The sequence below is a fragment of the Podarcis filfolensis genome, assembly GCF_964270895.1.
Source record: "Podarcis filfolensis genome assembly, chromosome: 3".
In the NCBI taxonomy this organism is placed as follows: domain Eukaryota; kingdom Metazoa; phylum Chordata; class Lepidosauria; order Squamata; family Lacertidae; genus Podarcis; species Podarcis filfolensis.
The window spans coordinates 120,261,682-120,283,716 of record NC_139606.1 but is presented as its reverse complement, the minus strand read 5'-3'; the positions used below and the strand labels follow the sequence as shown (position 1 = coordinate 120,283,716).

The window sequence follows — 22,035 nt, the reverse complement described above, 5'->3', positions numbered from 1 at the left end:
AGTCTGGCCCACGGATGGTCCGGGAATCAGTGTGTTTTTACAGGAGTAAAATGTGTCCTTTTCCGTATAGCAAAAGCTATGGTTTTCCCAGTAGTGATGTATGGGAGTGAAAGCTGGACCATCAAGAAGGCTGATTGCTGAAGAATTGATGCTTTTGAATTCTGGTGCTGGAGGAGACTCTTGAGAGTCCCATGGTCTGCAAGAAGATCAAACCTCTCCATTCTGAAGGAAATCAGCCCTGAGTGCTCACTGGAAGGACAGATCCTGAAGCTGAGGCTCCAAGACTTTGGCCACCTCATGAGAAGAGAAGACTCCCTGGAAAAGACCCTGATGTTGGGAAAGATGGAGGGCACAAGGAGAAGGGGAAGACAGAGGATGAGATGGTGGAACAGTGTTCTTGAAGCTACCAGCATGAGTTTGACCAAACTGTGGGAGGCAGTGGAAGACAGGAGTGCCTGGCGTGCTCTGGTACAGGGGGTCACAAAGAGGCGGACATGACTAAACGACTAAACAACAACAATGTGTCCTTTAATTTAAAACGCATCTCTGGATTATTTGTGGGGCATAGGAATTCGTTCATCCCCCCCCCAATATAGTCCAGCCCCCCACAAGGTCTGAGGGGCAGTGGACCAGCCCCCTGCTGAAAAAGTTTGCTGACCCCTGGACTCTAGTCCAACCCCCTGCAATGCAGGGATATTTGACCCAGTGTGGGGTTCGAAACCACGGGCCTGAGATTAAGAGTTTCATGCTCAACCGACTGAACTGGCCTTGGTCCAGTGGCACCAGTTTTTCCAAGCCTGAAAGGCACCTCCAGTGCCTTAGCATCCCACAGGTAATCTCACCGCCCCCTTTGATGCACTATCACCATCATTTGGGAAACACTGATGCAGAGATATCAACGTTTTCCCTTTTTTAAAGGGAAATTCCCTTATTCCGAATAGGATTCCTCGCAAGAAAAGGGGAACGTTGACAGCTATGCACTGATGTAAATGGTTAAAGTTTCCAGGGGTCAGCAGACTTTTTCAGCAGGGGGCCGGTTCACTGTCCCTCAGACCTTGTGGGGGGCCGGACTATATTTTGGGGAGAAAAATGAACGATTTCCTATGCCCCACAAATAACCCAGAGATGCATTTTAAATAAAAGCACACATTCAACTCATGTAAAAACACCAGACAGGCCCCACAAATAACCCAGAGATGCATTTTAAATAAAAAGACACATTCTACTTGTGTAAAAACACGCTGATTCCCGGACCATCCGGGGGCTGGATTTAGAAGGCGATTGGGCCGGATCTGGCCCCTGGGCCTTAGGTTGCCCACCCATGGGTTAAACGATTAGGGAGAGATTTTAATGACTAGGGACCCTGGATGTTTAGGGCTGGCTTGGGTAGATAGCCAGAGTTTGTGCTCCCTGCTGTCCTGATGGGAGAATGATTGGGGGGTAGCTTCTGACCTCAATCAGAGCTTGAAGGGACTCCCAAAAACCCCCCAGGGCACCTATGGGGGCAAACCCCTGCCCTCCTCCTCAGCTCCCGGTGGCTGGCACAAAGGGAGAGTTGCCTCTGCCATGCTCAGCAGCTCATCGCAAATGTGGGGAGCAAATGTGTGATCGGCAGGAGGACAAGGTGAGAACCTTGCTCCATCTAGATCAGGCTGGAAAATAAATTAGGCGAAATGAGCGAAGCTTGGCCAAGACTGTTAATTTGCATAATTCATGTACCATTTGATTTAATTATTCCATAAAATTTATACAGCGCTCAAATGGGAAAGCAACACAAAACTCAAAGCCGTTTACAAAAGAAATGGACAAGGCAATAGGAAAAATTGACAGCAATAATTCAAGGCCTTTGAAAAGTAAAAATAAAATAACATATTTTTCGCTCTATAGGACGCACTTTTCCCCCTCGAAAAATTAAGGGGAAATGTGTGTGCGTCCTATGGAGCGAATGCAGGCTCCTTGGCTTCAGCGATAGCAACGCGAAGCCTCCGAAGCACAGAGAGAGCACTCCCTCTACGCTCCTTGGCTTCGCGTTGCTTTCGCTGAAGCCTGGAGAGCGAGAGGGGTTGGTGCGCACCGACCCCTCTCGCTCTCCAGGCTTCAGGGATAGCCGCCTGAAGCCTTTGGAGCGCAGCGGGACCTCACGCTGCACTCCAAAGGCTTTGGGTTCCTTTCGCTGAAGCCGGGAGAGCAAGACTCTCCTGGCTTCAGCAGAGAGGGAGAGCTGCGCAGCGCCCCTTCAGCGAAGCGGGAGGAGAAATGGAAGGGGCTCTGTTTCTCCTGCCGCTTCGCTGAAGGGGCACTGAGCAGAGAGGGGAGAAATTTTTTTTTCCTGTTCTCCCCCTCCTATGGTCCGGTGCATCCTATAGAGCGAAAAATACGGTAGATTAAAAGTCACATCAACGTTCTAGATGTCTGGGTAAGCTTTCCTGCACCAGAATGTTTTCAGCAGGTGCCAAATGGAGTCCAGTGAAGGTTCTTGCCTGATATCAATAGGCAGGGAGTTCCAAAGGGCTGATGTTGCCAGATTTTGCTGTGAAATCCGAATGTTTCAACTTCCTTTGTCACTAAAAAGTCGCTGAAAGTCTCTCCAAGCCTCTCCCTGTGTGATCTTGCTACTGGCTATTCTACCTCCAAGCTGTGTGTGGGTTTGCTGTGGTTTTCCAACTGGGGCAAGGCATGGTTTTTTGGTGTTTGTGAGTGTGTTGTACAGTTCACTTTGGGAAATCCAGGTGTCTGGGCAAACCTTTCTGTTCTTGTCGTTTTGTTTTTTTGAACCACGTGGCTTGTGTCCTTTCAGAGATAAGGCGAAGGGGAAAGAGAAAAAACACCGTCATTTGTTCAGGTATTGCAACTTGCCCCTTTCAGCTCCCGACTCAAGTTTCTAGTCCCTGGTTTGCAGTGCTACAGTTTGCTGGCTTTTCAACCACATTTCTGAATAACCTGGGGATATCCTTTTCAGGATGAGGAGTGGGGAGAAAATCCTCACCGGAAAGTATTATGGGTTGTTAAGAAAAGCCAGCAAGTGGCAAAGATTGGCAGAGGACGGGGCAGTCTCCCCCAGCTACCCCTTGCCATGCCTGGATATGTTCCTTAGGAAGACCTGGGTTCAAATCACCACTCAAATTGCCTTCCTTACAGGGGTGTTATGGGGATAAAATGGATATTTTTGTGTGTGTGGAACTATGCATGCCCTTTGATCTCATTGGACACAGAGCAGGATTTCTTGTTCTTTTAAGTAATAGAAAAGATCGTGTGTATTTGGTTGATTTTCTTAGTACTTACGCACAATCCCTCACATTTTCCTTGTGTTTAATTTGGCATATCCCGCACGACCGTCCACTCATCTCAGCAAAGGAAAAGACAAATCAAACAAGTAGGTGCCGTGATCGCTGCAGTTTCTCTTCCTATCGAACATTTCTCGCTCTGTCCCTGCGATGCCTTCTTCCTTCAGAAGTAGCCGACTTTCCGACAGAAACTTTCTCCCCAATGAAGGAAGGTTGCAGCATTGGGAATTTTTAGTTTAGAGAAAAGGCGCGGAAGAGGCAGAAGACAGGAGTTTATAATATTAAGCTTTTCTCTCTCTCTCTCCCAGTGCTACATCCAGTAAAGCTGGAAATTTGGAAGATTCAGGATGGATAATAATAATAATAATAATAATAATAATAATAATATATTATTTGTACCCTGCCCATTTAGCTGAGTTTCCCCAGCCATTCTGGGCAGCTTCCAACAAAGATTAAAAATACATTAAAATGTCACACATTAAAAACTTCCCTAAACAAGTCCGCCTTCAGTTGTCTTTTAAAAGTAAAATAGTTGTTTATTGCCTTGACATCTGGTGGGAGGGCGTTCCACAGGGCAGGTGCCACCACCGAGAAGGCCCTCTGCCTGGTTCCCTTTAACCTCACTTCTCGCAGGGAGGGAAGCACCAGAAGGCCCTTGGAGCTGGACCTCAGTGTCCGGGCAGAACAATGGGGGTGGAGACGTTCCTTCAGGTATACTGGGCCAAGGCCATTTAGGGCTTTAAAGGTCAACACCAACACTTTGAATTGTGCTTGGAAACGTTCTTCAAAGGACTTCATCACGCAGTGCATAGTTGAACTATGGAACCTGCTCACAGTCTAGATGGCTTTAAAAGAGGATTGAACAAATTCATGGAGGAAGAGAGGGCTATTGATGGCTACTAGCCAGGATGGCGATGCTCTGCCCGTAATATGAAACCAGCAAGCAGGATCCAAGCACAAGAGCCTTCTCCCCTTCTGGGGTTTCCAGAATTAACTGTCTCCAGCTGTGGAAGCAGAACATAGTCATTGAGAGCCCACAGATCTGCCTAATTCTCTTTTAAAGCCATTCAAGTTGCTGGCCACCTCTGTGGCAGTGAGTTCCGCAGTTCAACTCTGTGCTGCGTGAAGGAGCCCTTTTCTAAAATCTGTCTCGGTTCCGCCAACATTTGGCTTCCTTCGATGACCACGAGTTCTAGTGCTACCAGAGAGAGAGAGACCATCTTCCCTGTACCCACTATCTGAGTGCCGTGCTTAATTTCATAAACTTTTGCCACGCTTTCTTGAACTCGCCGTTCCCCTGTCAACAAGTCTCTTTCCTGGGTCCTTCTGAGCTATGGGCTCTTTCCCAAGCGCTGGGAGTGTACCCAGCCGCAGGTCTCTGAGCCAACTCCTTGTCCCCTTGACCGTACGCCTTTTCGGCGTTCATCCTCTCGTCTCTGCCGCACACCTTCTCCGCTATTATAAAGGCAGATAAAGCCTGAATAATTCATCCGCAGGCCGTAATTGGATCCTGGACGAGTCCATCTGGAATTGCAGGAGAAAGAGGCACTCAGGGGCTCTTTCTTTCCCCTGCACCCCAGAAAACGTGAGCCCAGAGGGCTGGCAGAAAGGGAAGAGAGCCCAAGGCCTACCCAAGGGACCAAATCACCGAAGCTGCTTTTGGGGCAGCATCTAGAGTGGGCACCCCGACCAACCTCTCCAGTGGCACCTCGTATGGCGGCCGCTCCGAGCGTCCCGTTCTGTCTCGGATGTTCTCATCCAATATTCACGAAGGCGACGGTGTCAGTTCACCGCCAGAGCCGCTAGCTGAGCACCAACGCCACTCTGCTCCCCTCGCCGGAGGAAAATGGGGGGCAGCGGGGCCTGGGTTTGAGGCCGCTCGAGGGGCCGGGGAAAGGGTGGGAGTGGACGACGGGTTCCCCCACCCTGAGGCGAGCTGCCCTGCTCTCTCTCTCTCACCCCCATCCCAAGCCCCCTGTCCTCTGCTGGGATGGTAGTTGCGAGACACAGGTAGAGTCTGTCTTACCTGGGACACAGGTAGGTGATTGGTTTGTTTACCTCTGGAAGCTTTTGTTGGGGGGGCAGGTAATGAATGCAAGGTGCCACCCCATAACAGAGTCATGGGCAAGATTAGCGCGTCTGGGTGGACGGACGGGAGTATTGCATTTTTTATTATTCAGCGTCTGGACATCAGAAACAGATGGCACGCAAGAGGACTAGTTTCTTGGGAGTGCTTTTAATACCAGCAAATCGCTGTTCTTGACCCAGAAAACCAGAACTCAAACCTAGGGGGAAAGGTGTCCATCGCTGGAGGCGTCATATATTTGCTGGAGTGTTGACCTTGAGTGTTTGTGCTTGTGTGTGTGTGAACAAAGGACTCAGCTGCTCATGGGGACGCGTGGTACAGTCTTCTCGGGTGACTATACCACATATTGAACGCATTCGATGCCCAGTCTCCCTACCTGCTGTTGTCAGGGAAAGAAGTGATGTGCAAGCAGCGATGGATTTTTAAAGAGGGTTAGACAAATTCATGGGGACGCGGGTGGCGCTGTGGGTTAAACCACTGAGCCTAGGGCTTGCTGATCAGGAGGTCGGCGGTTTGAATCCCCGCGACGGGGTGAGCTCCCATTGCTCGGTCCCTGCTCCTGCTAACCTAGCAGTTCAAAAGCATGTCAAAGTGCAAGTAGATAAATAGGTACCACTCCGGCAGGAAGGTAAACAGCGTTTCCATGCACTGCTCTGGTTTCACCAGAAGCGGCTTAGTCATGCTGGCCACATGACCTGGGAAAACTGTCTGTGGACAAACGCTGGCTCCCTCGGCCAGTAAAGCGAGATGAGTGCCGCAACCCCAGAGTCGTTCGCGGCTGGACTTAACTGTCAGGGGTCCTTTACCTTTACATTTCATGGAGGAGGGATGGGTTTTCAGAAGGCGCCTGTAGGTGAATTTGTTTCATGTGTGGAGAACCGTGCATACTGACCAACGCGCAGTCTTTGCAGTGAGCTGCTATTTCAGTGGCATGAGTATCACGAAGGCGGGTTGATTCTTATCTGCTACAGCCTTCATCCGCCTGCACAGCCGTCGTAACATACCGCTTGTGATCATCCGCCTGTTCTGCCCTTGTGGGCTATCTGTGGCCACTAGCCACAATGGCTATGCTGTCCCTCCGCAGCCAGAGGCTGTGAGCCCAGGAGAACCATCGCGGCCTTATAGAAAGAGGGAGCTATAGAAGGGAGGTGCTCTATGGCCCTTCCACAGGAGCAAATCTGGAATTTAGCCTGGACCGTTTGGGACCTTCCAAAACTTCCCCTCTTCTCCATTTGCCTCTGGAATAACCAGACCCATCACTCTAGAGTCCTTATTTCATGACACCCTGCCTCTCTCCTCCCTCTCTCCCCCCACCTCATCCTGGCAAATGATCCCCCACCCCACTTCTCTGATTTAAAAGAAATGTTAATTATTCATCTGTTAATTAGCTTTTCATTATGCGTCAGCCGGGTGCCTGTAAGCAGGTCTCGTGTTTCAGATTCCGGACATTTATTTATTTATGTAAAGAGAAATCCAGGGTGTAGGGGCCGGGCTGCACAAAATCATCTCTTCCCCTTCCCCTTCCCCTTAGAAAATGCAAAATAAATAGCAAAAACAAAAGCGCCAAACTTAATCCGTTCCTGAAGTCCGTTTGACTTTCGAAATGTTCGGAAACCAAGGTGCAGCTTCTGACTGGTGCAGGCGCCCCAGAAACAATAGCCGACAACCGCATCAGGGGTTCAGCTTCTGAAAAACATTCGAAAACAGGAACACTTACTTCCGGGTTTTCGGCGTTTGGGAACCAAAGTGTTTGAGTCCCAAGGTGTTTGAGAACCAAGGTACCACTGTATATGGTTTTATTCACACACATGTGCAACCTGAGCATAGGATGGAGTTGACACCCCAGAAGATCTTGCTTCTCCATTAGCCACAGCTAATGGAGAAGCAAGGGCACAGCCACAGCAATATATAAAAGGATGTCACATAGAGGAGGGAGAAAGGTTGTTTTCTGCTGCTCCAGAGAAGCGGACACGGAGCAATGGATCCAAATTACAAGAAAGAAGATTCCACCTAAACATTAGGAAGAACTTCCTGACAGTAAGAGCTGTTCGACAGTGGAATTTGCTGCCAAGGAGTGTGGTGGAGTCTCCTTCTTTGGAGGTCTTTAAGCAGAGGCTTGACAACCATATGTCAGGAGTGCTCTGATGGTGTTTCCTGCTTGGCAAGGGGTTGGACTCGATGGCCCTTGTGGTCTCTTCCAACTCTATGATTCTATGATTCTATGATTCTATGCTTTGAATCCAGCACAGAGCAAGGAGGTCTCTGTGTCTCCAGCTTCCAGCATTTAGCTCACACCCCAAAACTCTGGCTCTTCTTTTTTGAATGTTTGAAGTTTTATTCTGTTTTTAATGTTCTATTGAAAGCCGCCCAGAGTGTCTGGGGAAACCCAGCCAGATGGGCAGGGTAAAATTATTATTATTATTATTATTATTATTATTATTATTATTATTATTAACCAACCATGAGTCTGGCACTCCTGCAACTTAGCTTGTTCTTTCGGGAGCTGATGTGGGCACTTATACAGGGCTTCTGAGGGTCTTGTCTTACAAAGAAACTTGTTTGACATGTTCAGCAATCATACCTTGGGTTAAAGTCGCTTCAGGTTGAGCGTTTTCTTTTTTTAAATGATATTTATTGAAATTTTCAAAGTGTTACAAAATAAAATAGAGACAAAGAAAAATGCAAAATAAAAATAATTAACAAATTAAAAAGGAAAAAAGACAAACCCCTCCTACCATATAGATACAGATTCAAACAAAAAAAGAAAGAAAGAAAAAAGAAAAAAACACAAAAATACATCACAAACACTTAAAAACATTTAAAAACAAATTCATTATTTCCAAATCCTCAACTGTCATTACCTTCTTTCTTAGACCTCCTCCTCCTCCCTTTCTTTGTATCCTAGTTGTTAATTATCCCAGCAAATCCTTTCCATATTTCATAATATTCTGTCATTACACTACCCTCAACTGTTTTAGTCTTTTCTTTCTATAATAAGATAAATCTTAAAGCTTAAAACTTAAATCTTGTCCTTACCAGCTTCTCATAACCATAACATTCTTTCATAATTCTTTAAACATTTTTGCTAAAGCCAAGTAATTTTCTAATGTTCATCAATTTTATAAAACAGTTCTAATGGTAGAGAAAAGAAATACAAACAAGTCTAATCTTCATCCAATGTCCCTTCCTCCTGGTTCCGGGTTTTGTCAGTCCTTATTATCACGTCGATCTAGCTCATTAACCTGGCAACCTTGTATCCGAGGCCCTCAAGTCTCTTCCATGTCCCTTCCGCAGCTCTTCTTCATATTTGTAGCTGTATTTTCCCTTGTCTCCTGCTCGTGATAGCTCCAGCTTGACAATATTTTTAGCCCTTCTCGACAGATCAGCCCCTTTTCCATATTCAACACTAAATTCCATATAGTATTTAACAGCATGTTTCAAAAACCCTCCAAGATTAAGAGCCCCCACAATCCCAAACATCTCACGGCCCATTGCCATATTTGAAAAGTCCAGACATCTCAGCATAGGGGGGTCAATCCAGCCCCCCATTTCCAAGCCAAACCAAACTTTTTCTTTCCAAATCTGGCTTTTTCCAAGTTCATTTGTCAAGTCCAAAAACTCATATTCCTGTTGGGCCTGTTCTGTCAAAACACACTCCTGATTTAATTCCTGAGTGGGCTCCACATATTTTCCCACTGCCTGTTCAAAGTTTCCCACTGCCTGTTCCAAATTTCTAGTCGAGGTCGCCATCCAATTCACCTTTTCATGTAATTGTTCCAGTAGGGCATTTGTTTTATAAAAAACACACAATAAGGTTTCTGAATACATTGTCCTGCAAGGTCAAATGCCTGTTCCTACGATTGTAATCTATAACAGCTGCTGGCTCCCTGGAGTTGGTTACAGTTTCACAGTCTCCCTCTAGGGGGAAAACTTCTATTTGTTCTTGCAACAGAGTTTCCCTTTTTAAGATACTTTGTCAATATTTATTCCTTTCAAATGCGAAGAGGAACAATGGAATCACCATGTTTCTCTTCTTTTCGCTATCTGTCAAAAACACTTATTTCTGGTCAATGAACTTCAAACGTCGGTCCTGACACCCCCGCTCCAGTATCAGGACGGAGGAAAGTTACTTTACTTTAAACTCACTTTAAACAGTCTAAAAATGATCCTCCCCCTTCTCCTGCTGTCAAAGGGGGGTTCCACAATTATAGATGATGGAATCCAGTCCTTTAAAGACGATTTTCTTAGCTCTAGTTTATGTTGTCTTTGCTTTATTCTGTTTACAAAAGAATGGAAGGCTGACTTCCTGTTTAGACCTTCCCGTTCCGTACCAAATTAAAATAGGTAAGATCCAATTCTTTTCTGCTCGCTAGTCCTTATTTGATGTCCAATTGTTCAAAATCTAAGTACTCGCGGGTGCTTGTTTTAAAGTCCAAACTGTCCCAGGAAAGAAGCAGCGCTCTCCGGCAACGGCTGTGCGGCTTCGCTCCACGGAAATAGCCATTGACTCTCAGCACCGCGCCACTTCCCCCTCTTCACTTCGGAGCCCGTTAGTGGGTTCCTTAGCGAGTTGGGGGGGCGCTAAAGGTGCCCGCCGAGTCCCATGGTCACAGGCTTCATCCGCCTGTGATTTTTGAAAGGGTCCCCGCTTCGCCGTAGCGGAGAAGACCCGTTTCCCGCGGAGCTATTCCCTCCAGTTCAGAGGGAGTCCGCCATTGCCGGTGGCGCCACCCCGGAAGTCTCAGGTTGAGCGTTTTCAGGTTGCGCTCCACGGTGACCTGAAAGTAACGGAATGTGTTACTTCCGGGTTTCGCCGCTCGCACAGACGCTCAAAATGGCGTCACGCACATGCGCAGACGCAGGGTGCGTTCTGCTCTGGATGTGAACGGGGCTCCAGAACGGATCCTGATCGCATCCAGAGGTACCACTGTATTGTAGAGGACCCTGCGGAGCATCTAGTCCATGGGTAGGCAAACTAAGGTCTGGGGGCCGGATCTGACCCAATCGCTTTCTAAATCCAGCCCACGGATGAACTGGGAATCAGCGTGTTTTTACATGAGTCGAATGTGTCCTTTTATTTAAAATGCATCTCTGGGTTATTTGTGGGGCCTGCCTGGTGTTTTTACCTGAGTCGAATGTGTGCTTTTATTTAAAATGCATCTCTGGGTTATTTGTGGGACATAGGAATTCGTTCTTTCCCCCCTATCAAAATATAGTCCGGCCCCCTACAAGTTCTGAGGGACAGTGGACCAGCCCCCTGCTGAAAAAGTTTGCCGAACCCTGATTTCTAGTCCAACCCCCTGCAATGCAGGAATATGCATCTGTCCCATACAAGGATCGAACCTGCAACCTTGGTGTTATCAGCGCCACGCTCTAAGCAACTGAGCTATCCAGAAATGCAGTCCTCCTTTAGATTCCAACGCTCACTGAGTAGAGGACCCCAACGTTTGGACTCAAGGCATCATCCGATTTGACTCCGCACCCAAACCGTGGCACCATTCTCTAAGGCAGGCTTCTCCAACCCGGTGGCCACCAGATGTTTCAAACTACAACTCCCACCAGCAGGCAGGTGGGAGTTGTAGTATAATCTGAAACACCTGCAGGCCCCATGTTTGGGGAAGCCTGAGCTAAGGGCTGAGACTCCAGGATATACCGTATTTTTCGCTCTATAAGACGCACCAGACCATAAGACGCACCTAGTTTTTGGAGGAGGAAAACAAGAAAAAAAATATTCTGAATCCCAGAAGCCAGAACAGCAAGAGGGATCTCACTCTTGCTGTTCTGGCTTCTGGGATAGCTGCGCAGCCTGCATTCGCTCCATAAGACGCACACACATTTCCCCTTACTTTTTAGGAGGGAAAAAGTGAGTCTTATAGAGCATAAAAATACAGTGGTGCCTCGCAAGACGAAATTAATTCGTTCCGCAAGTTTTTTCTTCTTGCGAGTTTTTCGTCTTGCGAAGCACGGTTTCCCATAGGAATGCATTGAAAATCAATTAATGCGTTCTTATGGAGACCGCTTGCCAGGCTGGCGGTGCGGAGAAGGGCTTTTCTCCCCACCGCAAGCCTTCAGGACAGGTCCGGGAACAGAGGGGAAGGCGCGCAGCGCTTCTCCTCTGTTCCCGGGGCTTGCGGTGGGAGGAGGGTTTTTCCTCCCCACCGCCAACATTCAGAACAGCATTCTGAATGTTGGCGGTGGGAAGGAAAACCCTCCTCCCACCGCAAATCTTCAGGACAGCCATCCGAAGGCTGGCGCGGGGAGAAGGTCTCTCCGCCCCACCGCCAGCCTTCGGAGCAGCCTCCCGAAGGCTGGCGGCAGGAGGAGGTCTCTCCGCCCCACCGCCAGCCTTCGGAGGAGCCTTCCGAAGGCTGCCGGCGGGAGGAGGTCTCTCCGCCCCACCGCCAGCCTTCGGAGGAGCCTTCCGAAGGCTCGCGGCGGGAGAAGGTCTCTCCGCCCCACCGCCAGCCTTCAGAGGAGGTCCGAGGACAGTGGGGAAGATGCGCTGCGCTTCCCCGCTGTCCTGGAGATTTCCCTATGGGCTTTCGTCTTGCAAAGGAAGCCCATAGGAAATTCGTTTTGCGAAGCGCCTCCAAAACGGAAAAACCCTTTCATCTAGCGGGTTTTTCGTCTTGCGAGGCGTTCGTCTTGCGGGGCACCACTGTACGGTATCTTACAGGAGGAGGATGAAGCAGGAGTGGAAATAAAAGTCCAAAGGCGAAGAAGAGTCATATACTAATGGGAATTTGAGTAATTACATTGGATCTGAAACTCTGGGTGTGGACAGGACTGACGTGTGAAATCATTACAGGAAAGCAATTCTTGCAGGAAGCCTTAGGGAGCCTCCGCTCAATATCTTGCCATGCCGCTTGGTTAAACACAACTGTCAAATCCTTTCATCATTTCCACATTTAACTCTCCCCAGCCTTCATCCCCAGAGTCTAATAATAATAATAATAATAATAATAATAATAATTTATTATTTATACCCCGCCCATCTGGCTGGGCCTCCCCAGCCACTCTGGGCGGCTTCCATAGAAACCAAAAATACAGTAAAATAACACACATTAAAAACTTCCCTGAACAGGGCTGCCTTAAGATGTCTTCTGAATGTCAGGTAGTTGTTTATCACTTTGACATCTGCTGGAAGGGCATTCCACAGGGCGGGCGCCACTACCGAGAAGGCCCTCTGCCTGGTTCCCTGTAGCTTTGCTTCTCGCAATGAGGGAACCGCCAGAAGGCCCTCGGCGCTGGACCTCAGTGTCCAGGCAGAATGATGGGGGTGGAGATGCTCCTTCAGGTATACTGGACCGAGGCCGTTTAGGGCTTTAAAGGTCAGCACCAACACTTTGAATTGTGCTCGGAAACGTACTGGGAGCCAATGTAGGTCTTTCAAGACCGGTGTTATATGGTCTCGGCGGCCGCCCCCAGTCACCAGTCTAGCTGCCGCATTCTGGATTAGTTGTAGTTTCCGAGTCACCTTCAAAGGTAGCCCCACGTAGAGTGCATTGCAGTAGTCCAAGCGGGAGATAACCAGAGCATGCACCACTGGCGAGACAGTCCGCAGGCAGGGACGGTCTCATTCTGCGTACCAGATGGAGCTGGCAGACAGCTGCCCTGGACACAGATTTGACCTAAGCATGCTCTAAGCATCTAGTCCCTTATCCACTGTCCAGGTCACTATGATCCACTGGAGAAGGCCTCAGATTCATTTAGTATCTGCACAAACGAAGGCATTCAATATAGCGGGCACCTTCACTTTTGCTATTTTGCCTCCTGCTGGGAAAGTATGTTTGGCCAAGTGCTTTTTTATATCCATAGAGAAGTGACTGGGTTCAGCACTGGTCATTTGTTCAGCTATGTTAACAACAAGCCCCAAATTCTGGGATCCTGTTCCACAATTTTGCAATGTTTTCCAGAGCCTCCAAACTGGTGCGGCTGATCTGACCATCCAAACTGCAGCAGCACTTGGCCACAGGGTTGGAGTAAACTGGACAGTGTTGGATTGGGGGTGGTTAGTATTGCCCCATGCTGGTTAGGTCAGCCAGACAGTTTTGAGGTGCGCTTCCAAACTCGGGGTTTGCCCTGCAATTCAGTTGCAAAGCATTTGCAAAACTTTGGCACATGTTTGGAGCAAATCAGGCAATGTTGGATTTGGGGGGTGTGATATCCAGGAACCCCAGTTTGATAATTGCTTAGTTTTGGGGGCACTGCAAAACATGGGTTTGCTCTGCAAAACTTTGGCACAGGTTTGGAGTGAATCGGACGGTGCAGGATTTTGGGGTGATGCCTAGGAACCCGGGTTTGATGTATCAATTACTCTGTCTCGGACGTGCAGCAAAATGCAGGGTTTGTGCTGCAAAACGATTGCAAAACTTTGAAGGTGACCCCAGCTTAGGGGGTTCATAACTAGCACAGCTCGTTTGTTCTGCATTTTAAAAAATGTTCTGATTATTTTATTGCATCCCACCATGAGATGATAGATAGATAGATAGATAGATAGATAGATATAGATAGATGATAGATATAGATAGATAGATAGATAGATAGATAGATAGATAGATAGATGATAGATAGATAGATGATAGATGATAGATAGATGATAGATAGATGATAGATAGATAGATAGATAGATAGATAGATAGATAGATGATAGATAGATAGATAGATAGATGATAGATAGATGATAAATAGATAGATGAGTTGGCAGTTTATAAGTGCTCAAATAAATAAATAAATCTCCCTATATTCTCTCTCTCATTTTCCTTACTCTTTCTTCCCTCTGTTTGGCTCTCCCCACTGTCAAAGTTCAGATTGTAAGCTCCTAGGGGCAAAGACCTGTTGTGTATGTATGTATGTATTTGGGGTTCCCACTGTAAAGTGGGGCAGCAACACTGACACTCTGCCTACTCTTCTTACAGAGCTGGGAAAGGCGTCTTTTCAGCCATGAAGCTGGGCAAAGCACGTGGTCAAAAAGATGACCACCACAGGAAGCAAGGTAACTCTTTGCACCCTCACTTCCTGGTCTTCTGGGCGGCAGGGAATTGTGACCGCTGAGGCCTTTTGCGGTGCATATCTGAGGGGTCCAGGTCCTGGTCGAGGAGAAAAGTATATTGCCGATATTAATATAGTGCAGCTTGAAGAAATTGGATGCATAAATACTGACTCCTTGTGGGATGAAAATATTGTCCAGACCCATAAATATGATCCAAGCTTTACTAACAAGAACGTCTCCAAAACAGGTATAAAAACAATCAATGATGCATCCAAACAGTTCCATAAGATATAAGGTTATCAAAGCATAGGCTCAGCATCTTCTTCTTAGAAATATAATATACCGTAACTCTAAACAGGTACAGTAAGGTAAAGGTAAAAAAAAAAACACCCTGGATGGTTAAGTCCAGTAAAGAATCAAAGGTCTCTCTCTCTCTCTCTCTCTCTCTCTCTCTCTCTCTCACACACACACACACACACACACACACACACACACAGACTCCATTAGTCTGCATTCTAGCCTGAGGCTGTTCCTTCTGGAAGACAATCATTAGCACATCTTCCTCTCATTTATCCTGGGAACAAAAGACCCAAAGTCAACTCCCTTCAAAACGGAGATTTGCAACTGAATACCTTAATCATATGATCTAAGGTTAAACACCCATGTGAAAGAACAGGGGACATCAACAGTTAATTATTCACGCAGCTAGAAGCTTAGAGAGCTCTTTCTAGCTTTAGTACACCACAACAGAAGTTTTCAGTGTTAAACCCTTTCAGCAATATACATACAGGCATTCCAGCGTGCAATTAAACAATCACACTTAACAAAATATCCCTTGAATTCTTTGCATCTATGGATGCAGCCTCCCAGAAACAGCTATTGGATGAATGGAATGGCAGAGAAGTCCATGTCTCCCTGCCTTTTATACTCCACAGATCCCAGGAGGAGCCACTGATAGCTCAGATTAAGAGGCTTAACTATGAATTTGCGTCTTTCTCCACGGCAGATGAACCGGCAGTCCTGGAAGCCGAAGACCTGGACCGGAAGGCGATGCGGCTGGGAGGCGGGCTGGACCCAGACACCATCTCCCTGGCATCGGTCACAGCCGTCACCACCAATGTATCCAACAAGAGGTGAGCAGGCTTGCAAGGTAGGCTGAGGGATGGAGTCCAAAGCTTGTCGTCAATTGTCCTTTACTCAGATTAGGCTTATTAACATTGATGGATCAAAGTTACCGTATTTTTCGCTCCATAAGACGCACCTGACCATTAGATGCACCTCTTAACATCAGAAAGTTCTTCCTCAAAGGATCCAGAAACAATGGAAATGTTTAAATGGTTATTTATGTAGACAAGGATTAAGTGCAAGGTATTGGTTGTGTTTAGAATAGATTTATGAAAGACTTAGAAAACCTATTGATTAGAATATTTGTATGAGATTGTATGGGGAAAATACGGAATAACAGATACAAATTTGCTTAAAAGGTATATAGGAAGTGCAGCATAAGGGATGGAAGTCAATGAAATTTTATTATTGAGGTATTTGTAGAATAAATTTGGAAGAAATTCTTCCAATTTTTCTTTTTCTTTTTTCTTTTTTCTTTTCTTCCTTTTTCCTTTTTTGTTCTTTTTTTATATATGTGTGCTTATCTGAAAAATGTATGTATATATTTGTATGCATTTTGCTTGTATTTTGTAATAATTATGTTAAATAAAATTTAATAATAATAATAAGAAGAAGAATGTTCTTCCTGATGTTTAGTGGGAATCTCTTTTCTTGTAACTTGAAGCCATGGGTTCGAGTCCTGCCCTCCAAAGCAGGAGAAAACAAGCTTGCTCCAGGAGAAGTATGATGTGCATCACTAGGGGCAAAAGATCTTCTCTTTTCCAGAACCTGCTAAGCAGGGCACAATTCATATATGGAATTCTGATGTCGAGGGGAAAGCTTTTCACCCTCGACTTCCATCTGGCAAACATAGTGCTGACCTACCTTCTTGGGCTCTTGTGCAGCTTACTGAGATAGTGTTTGTGAACTGTGCTGAGCACTTTTCTGACTGTGATTATTCCCTTTTCCAGATCCAAGCCAGATATTAAAATGGAGCCCAGCGCTGGAAGGCCTATGGACTACCAGGTAAGCTGCTTCCCATCTCCCTTTCATGGAGAGCCGTCCCTGGTACACCCTCCACCTTAAGACACACACACACACGTGTATCTGAAGAAGTGTGCATGCACACAAAAGCTTATACCCAGAACAAACAAATACTTGGTCTCTAATGTGCTACCGGACTTTTTATTTATTTATTTTTAATTTTGACACACACATATTGTTTGGTGAAGAAGTAAAAGTAGTATTTACTTACATAATCTGGGTCTTGAAGCAGCAATTACAGTAGCTAAATGAAGGCAGGTTTATAACTAAGTTCTAAAAGTAAAAAATAGGCAGCGCTGTATAGGGAAGCTTTTTATTGTGCAGTGTTTTATTATGTGTGTGTGTGTGTGTGTGTGTGTGTATACTGGTATATATATATATACTGGCTGGGGCAACCCAGTCAGATGGGCAGAGTACATATTATTACAAATTTTTATTTCGTCTTCTTCTTCATCTTCGTTCAAAAATGGTGTCTGAACTGCAGAGCTCAGACATGCCTGTGTGGTCAGCTTGGAAACATGATGAAGAAAGAAGAGGCTGACCAGGCAGGAAGGAAGTATGTACTGTTACAGCTTCCTGCCAAAGCAGACAAAGGAAATGATGTCACAGAGTTCTCTCTAGCAAATTTGTCGGGAAAGCTCTCTGAGCCTCAGCCTCTTCGTGAGCCCATCTGGCAATACATGAATTGCTGGTTTGGCTGCAATAATGCCCCACAGCTCCCTTTAGGGGCAAGAGCGAGGAGAGGGAATAAAGGAAGATGGCGCCAAACCCTGAGTGGCCCAGGTCATGGCTAACCACCTCTTCTCCGACTAGGTCAGCGTCACGGTCATTGAGGCACGGCAGCTGGTGGGGCTCAACATGGACCCCGTGGTCTGCGTGGAGGTGGGGGACGAGAAGAAATACACGTCCATGAAAGAATCGACCAACTGCCCCTACTACAATGAGGTGAGGTCTCTGACTGGGGCTGTGTGGATAAGCCCTGTGTCTTCTTTGCAAGAGGCTGGGCTGGGCTGGGCTGCACTGATCCATCCCTCCTGTACATAATGACAATTTTAACTTAAGTTAAAAACTCTGCAAAAGGAATACTTCAGTGCAGCAATACAGCAAAGGACCCAAACCCAGTGCTGTGGGTTGCTGAGTGCATCACCAGTTGCAGAGTGCTCTTATCCCCAAATGCTGACATATGAATGTCTTGCTAAGAAAAAAAAAGATTTTAAAAACCCACCACTTTTTCAAAATTCAAGAATCCCCACCCCCTTCATATTTTGAGGGAATTGTAGACTTTCACCATTATTCTTTCTCAGCCTTGGGTCCCCAGATGTTGTTGGACTACAACTCCCATCATGCCTGGCCACTGGTCATGCTGGCTAGGAATGATGGGAGTTGTAGTCCAACAACATCTGGGGACCCAAGGTAGAGAAAGGCTGTTGCGTGGCGAGTTCCCGCCTCGCCCCAGTGGAAATAAAGGCACATGGCACAGATATTTAAGGTGAATGGGCTAAATATGGCCACAACTTTATTGGTTACAGGTGATGAGCGGTATTGGCTTAGGCATTGGTCCTAACCGACAGGTAAGCTGCTTCCCATCTCCCTTTCATGGAGAGCCATCCCTGGTCCACCCTCCACCTTAAGACACACACACACACACACACACATGTATCTGAAGAAGTGTGCATGCACACAAAAGCTTATACCCAGAACAAACAAATACTTGGTCTCTAATGTGCTACCGGACTTTTTATTTATTTATTTTTAATTTTGACACACACATATTGTTTGGTGAAGAAGTAAAAGTAGTATTTACTTACATAATCTGGGTCTTGAAGCAGCAATTACAGTAGCTAAATGAAGGCAGGTTTATAACTAAGTTCTAAAAGTAAAAAATAGGCAGCTCTGTATAGGGAAGCTTTTTATTGTGCAGTGTTTTATTATGTGTGTGTATATATATATATATATATATATAAAATAGAGTGGCTGGGGCAATCCGACTTCAGCCCGTCCACTAGAAGTCCAGGAAGGGTTAACCACCAGTAGGGGGAGTCCTGCTGATGCACATCAACTAGGAACTCCCCCGGGGTCACCAATAGGGGGCGTGCCTTAGGCCCTCACCTCCTCAGGTTTCGGACAGGGCCACGCCCCCCGGAATCCTTTATCGGACTACCCTTCAATATGTGGGGCAGGTGATGGCGCTTCCTCCCCTCTTCCAACTACAGAACAATACCAGTGCCTAACCGCCAATACCAAGGAAGTTGTGACGATTTGCTATGAGGTAGGAAAAAACCAAGTGGCTGGTGCCAATTTGCCAAGTGGAAAAATTCCTACCAGGCCCCTCAATGGCGACCACAAAGAGGGAGATCCCAGGCAGCCCCTGCGTTAAATGGAGCAGGCCACGCCCCCCCAGGGATGATGCGATCGGGATTCCCTCAGTCGCATGGAGGCTGAGAGCCAGCCCCCACGCGCATGGTGGGAAGGTGAAGCCTTCAACCCCACCTCCTTCTACGTCGGAAGTGGCTTTCTAGAATGATATACATTGGGTTTTGTTTTTTTAATCATGTTCTTTCTTACCATGGCTAATCCTTCACACCCCTTTTCTCTCTCCTTCCTCCCTGCTCCCAGTATTTTGTCTTCGACTTCCACGTCCCCCCAGATGTCATGTTCGACAAAATCGTCAAGATATCGGTGAGCAAGACTCTCTGCCTGTTCCTCTGTCTCCATTGGAGAATTCTTGTAAACTGGCCAGTTTTGAGATGAACAGCTTAGGAGAAGGCAACCTGGAGAGCTGGAACAGATGCAGATGAAGAAATTGGGTGCCATTTAAGAGAAATACCTGATGCTCCAAACCAGCGTGTGAATCAAGTCTAGGGCGCATGAGGCTAGAGATCTATGCCCCAAGAAATGGGTTCAAACACCGTTTTATCTAACACACATATTTTTGCAAGCAATTTCCTCTGCAGCATGGCATTCCTGTATGTTTCTTCCACTGATATAGCATCATGCGTGCTTCTCTCCAATGTGTGCATTTCGGTTCTACATGGTTTTGGTTGAGTACTGCTGTCGCAAAATTCAGAGAACTGTGAATCTCAAAGTGCTGTACACTGGCTCTGTGTATGAGATTTCATGGGACCATCTGGGTTCCTGCTGGAAGTTGTGCAAGCATCCTTAGCCTCTCAGAATGCACATGTTGAGCAGGCTTTGCCCAGCAAGCAAGGCAGAGAGCTTAAAATATCTTTTGTGCTTAGGTTAGGTAAAGGTAAAGGGACCCCTGACCATTAGGTCCAGTCGCGGATGACTCTGGGGGTTGTGCCGCTCATCTGGCTTTACTGGCCGAGGGAGCCGGTGTATAGCTTCCAGGTCATGTGGCCAGCAGGACTAAGCCGCTTCTGGCGAACCAGAGCAGCGCACGGTAAACACCGTTTACCTTCCCGCTGGAGCGGTACCTATTTATCTACTTGCACTTTGACGTGCTTTTGAACTGCTAGGTTGGCAGGAGCTGGGACCGAGCAACGGGAGCTCACCCCGTCACGGGGATTCGAACCGCCGACCTTCTGATCGGCAAGTCCTAGGCTCTGTGGATTAACCCACAGCGCCACCCGCGTCCCATCTGCTTAGGTTACCTGGCACAAAAAGAGTTTTTAAGCTCCCAGCATTGCTTGCTGGGAGTATGGGGAATTTTCTCTCTCTCTGCCTCACCCACTAAGGCAGCAGTTCTCAACCTGTGGGTCCCCAGATGTTGTTGGACTACAACTCCCATCGTCCCTAGCTAGTGCTCAGGGATGATGGGAGTTGTAGTCCTACAACATCTGGGGACCCACAGGTTGAGAACCACTGCACGAAGGTTTGGATATATGCAATTTTTGGGTGTACATGTAATCTTTGCACCAAACCTGCATGTAAGATATACCGTATTGGCCTGAATATAATTTTTCCCCAAATTCCAACCATGAAAAGTTAAAGTGTGGCTTATATTCATGACCTTATGGTATGCAGCCAGGAGCGCTGGGCAAACAGCTCTAGGAGCATGGCAAAGCGGAGCCCGCCCAGTGCATAGACCCCCACACTCTCCCCCAAGGCCAGGAAGGGAGAGAGCGAGGAAGGGGAAAGGCCGCCGGCAACACAGCATAGCTCCTCCCCCTGCACCCTGGATGCAGCCAGGAGCAGCGAGGAAGGGAGCGGCTTATATTCTGGGGGTTTTCTCTTTTTTTTCTCCCCACCCCCCAATTTTAAAGGTGCAGCCTATATTCGGGTGCGGCTTATATTCAGGCCAATATGGTACTGCATTGGGTACGGCTTGTAGGATTCGACTTTCCTCGGTGGGCAAGTTACCGTTTTTTTAGCTCCATAAGACGCACCTGACCATAAGACGCACCTAGTTTTTAGAGGAGGAAAGGGGGAAATCTCCATTTGGGGGGGGGATCAGCTCACAGTTGTGCAGCATCTTTTGCAAAGGGGAAAAGCCCCCCCTTTTTTTGAGGATCAGCTCAAAGTTGCTGAGCTTACTTTACAAAAGGGAAAAACCCTGTTTTTATGGGGTTCAACTCACAGTTCTGCAGCTTCGTTAGGAAAGGAAAGGGAGCCCTTTCTACAGTTTGCAGACAGATAATCTAATCAGCCAGTCCCATGTCGCTGGGGAAACAAACAGCCTCCGTCTGCAGAACATTCAACAATGGAGGCCTGGGCAAGAGCCAGCGATCGACCACACATTCGCTCCATAAGACGCACAGACATTTCCCCTTAATTTTTAGGAGGGAAAAAGCGCATCTTATGGAGCGAAAAATACAGTAATACCCACTGTTTAGAAACAGAATTCACGCAGCATTGGACTAACTGGCCACCATGTTAAATGAAGTGAATTCCTTCATTTACATCCATCCTATCAGTTAAAACAAACTAACTAACATTTCTATAGCATTTAGGGTTCAGTAGGTGCCCGTTTATCGTATTCCTCAGAAATGTCTGCTGCAAGGCACAAGGTAGGCTGCTCGCTAAACCTCACCTCCAATTCTCCCCCCTTCTTTAACATGAAGGTGATTCATTCCAAAAACCTCCTGCGCAGTGGAACCTTAGTCGGCTCCTTCAAAATGGACGTCGGAACCGTTTACACCCAGCCAGGTAGGTGGAAAGAGTTTTTTTCTGGTGTGGAAGGCTGTTCTTGTGCTGTCAGGGTGGTGACAGTAGCTGTGGGAGAAACTTCTCCTTGACGGTTTAATATGGAGGCTGGCACCAAATTTCCAGTTAGCCAAATTTTATTCATAGAATCATAGAGCTACAAGGGACCCTGAGGGTTTCCTAGTTTGATCCTCTGTAATGCAGGAACGCAGAGCATCATTTTGGCTGTTCATTTCTCTAGTCAACCACCCTCTGTCACCCCAACACCTCACCATCTCTTCATCCAACCACAGTCCTGGGAAACACTTACTCAAACATTTTTTTTCTGTGCGTGCAGAGCCCTCGCTGCACTTTATCTGACATTCTTTTTGTGGGAATGTTCAGGGTGGCAGGAGAGGATATATTGTTTATTAATATCC

General features: G+C 46.9%; 1 protein-coding gene across 15 annotated transcripts in view; it reads left to right on the top strand.

The window, feature by feature from the left end:
• Window positions 1–22,035, top strand: part of OTOF (otoferlin) — a 186,134-nt gene that overhangs the window by 92,582 nt on the left and 71,517 nt on the right. For 14 of the 15 annotated variants that reach the window (XM_083604711.1, XM_083604721.1, XM_083604719.1 and 11 more), the window contains exons 6-11: window positions 14,289–14,365; window positions 15,369–15,495; window positions 16,438–16,492; window positions 17,324–17,455; window positions 19,127–19,189; window positions 21,535–21,619. In XM_083604711.1, the coding sequence (XP_083460837.1) occupies window positions 14,289–14,365; window positions 15,369–15,495; window positions 16,438–16,492; window positions 17,324–17,455; window positions 19,127–19,189; window positions 21,535–21,619 (539 nt within the window). Of the gene's footprint in view, window positions 1–3,355; window positions 3,374–14,288; window positions 14,366–15,368; window positions 15,496–16,437; window positions 16,493–17,323; window positions 17,456–19,126; window positions 19,190–21,534; window positions 21,620–22,035 lie in introns of those variants that run through there. The other variant, XM_083604712.1, reaches the window with a different exon arrangement.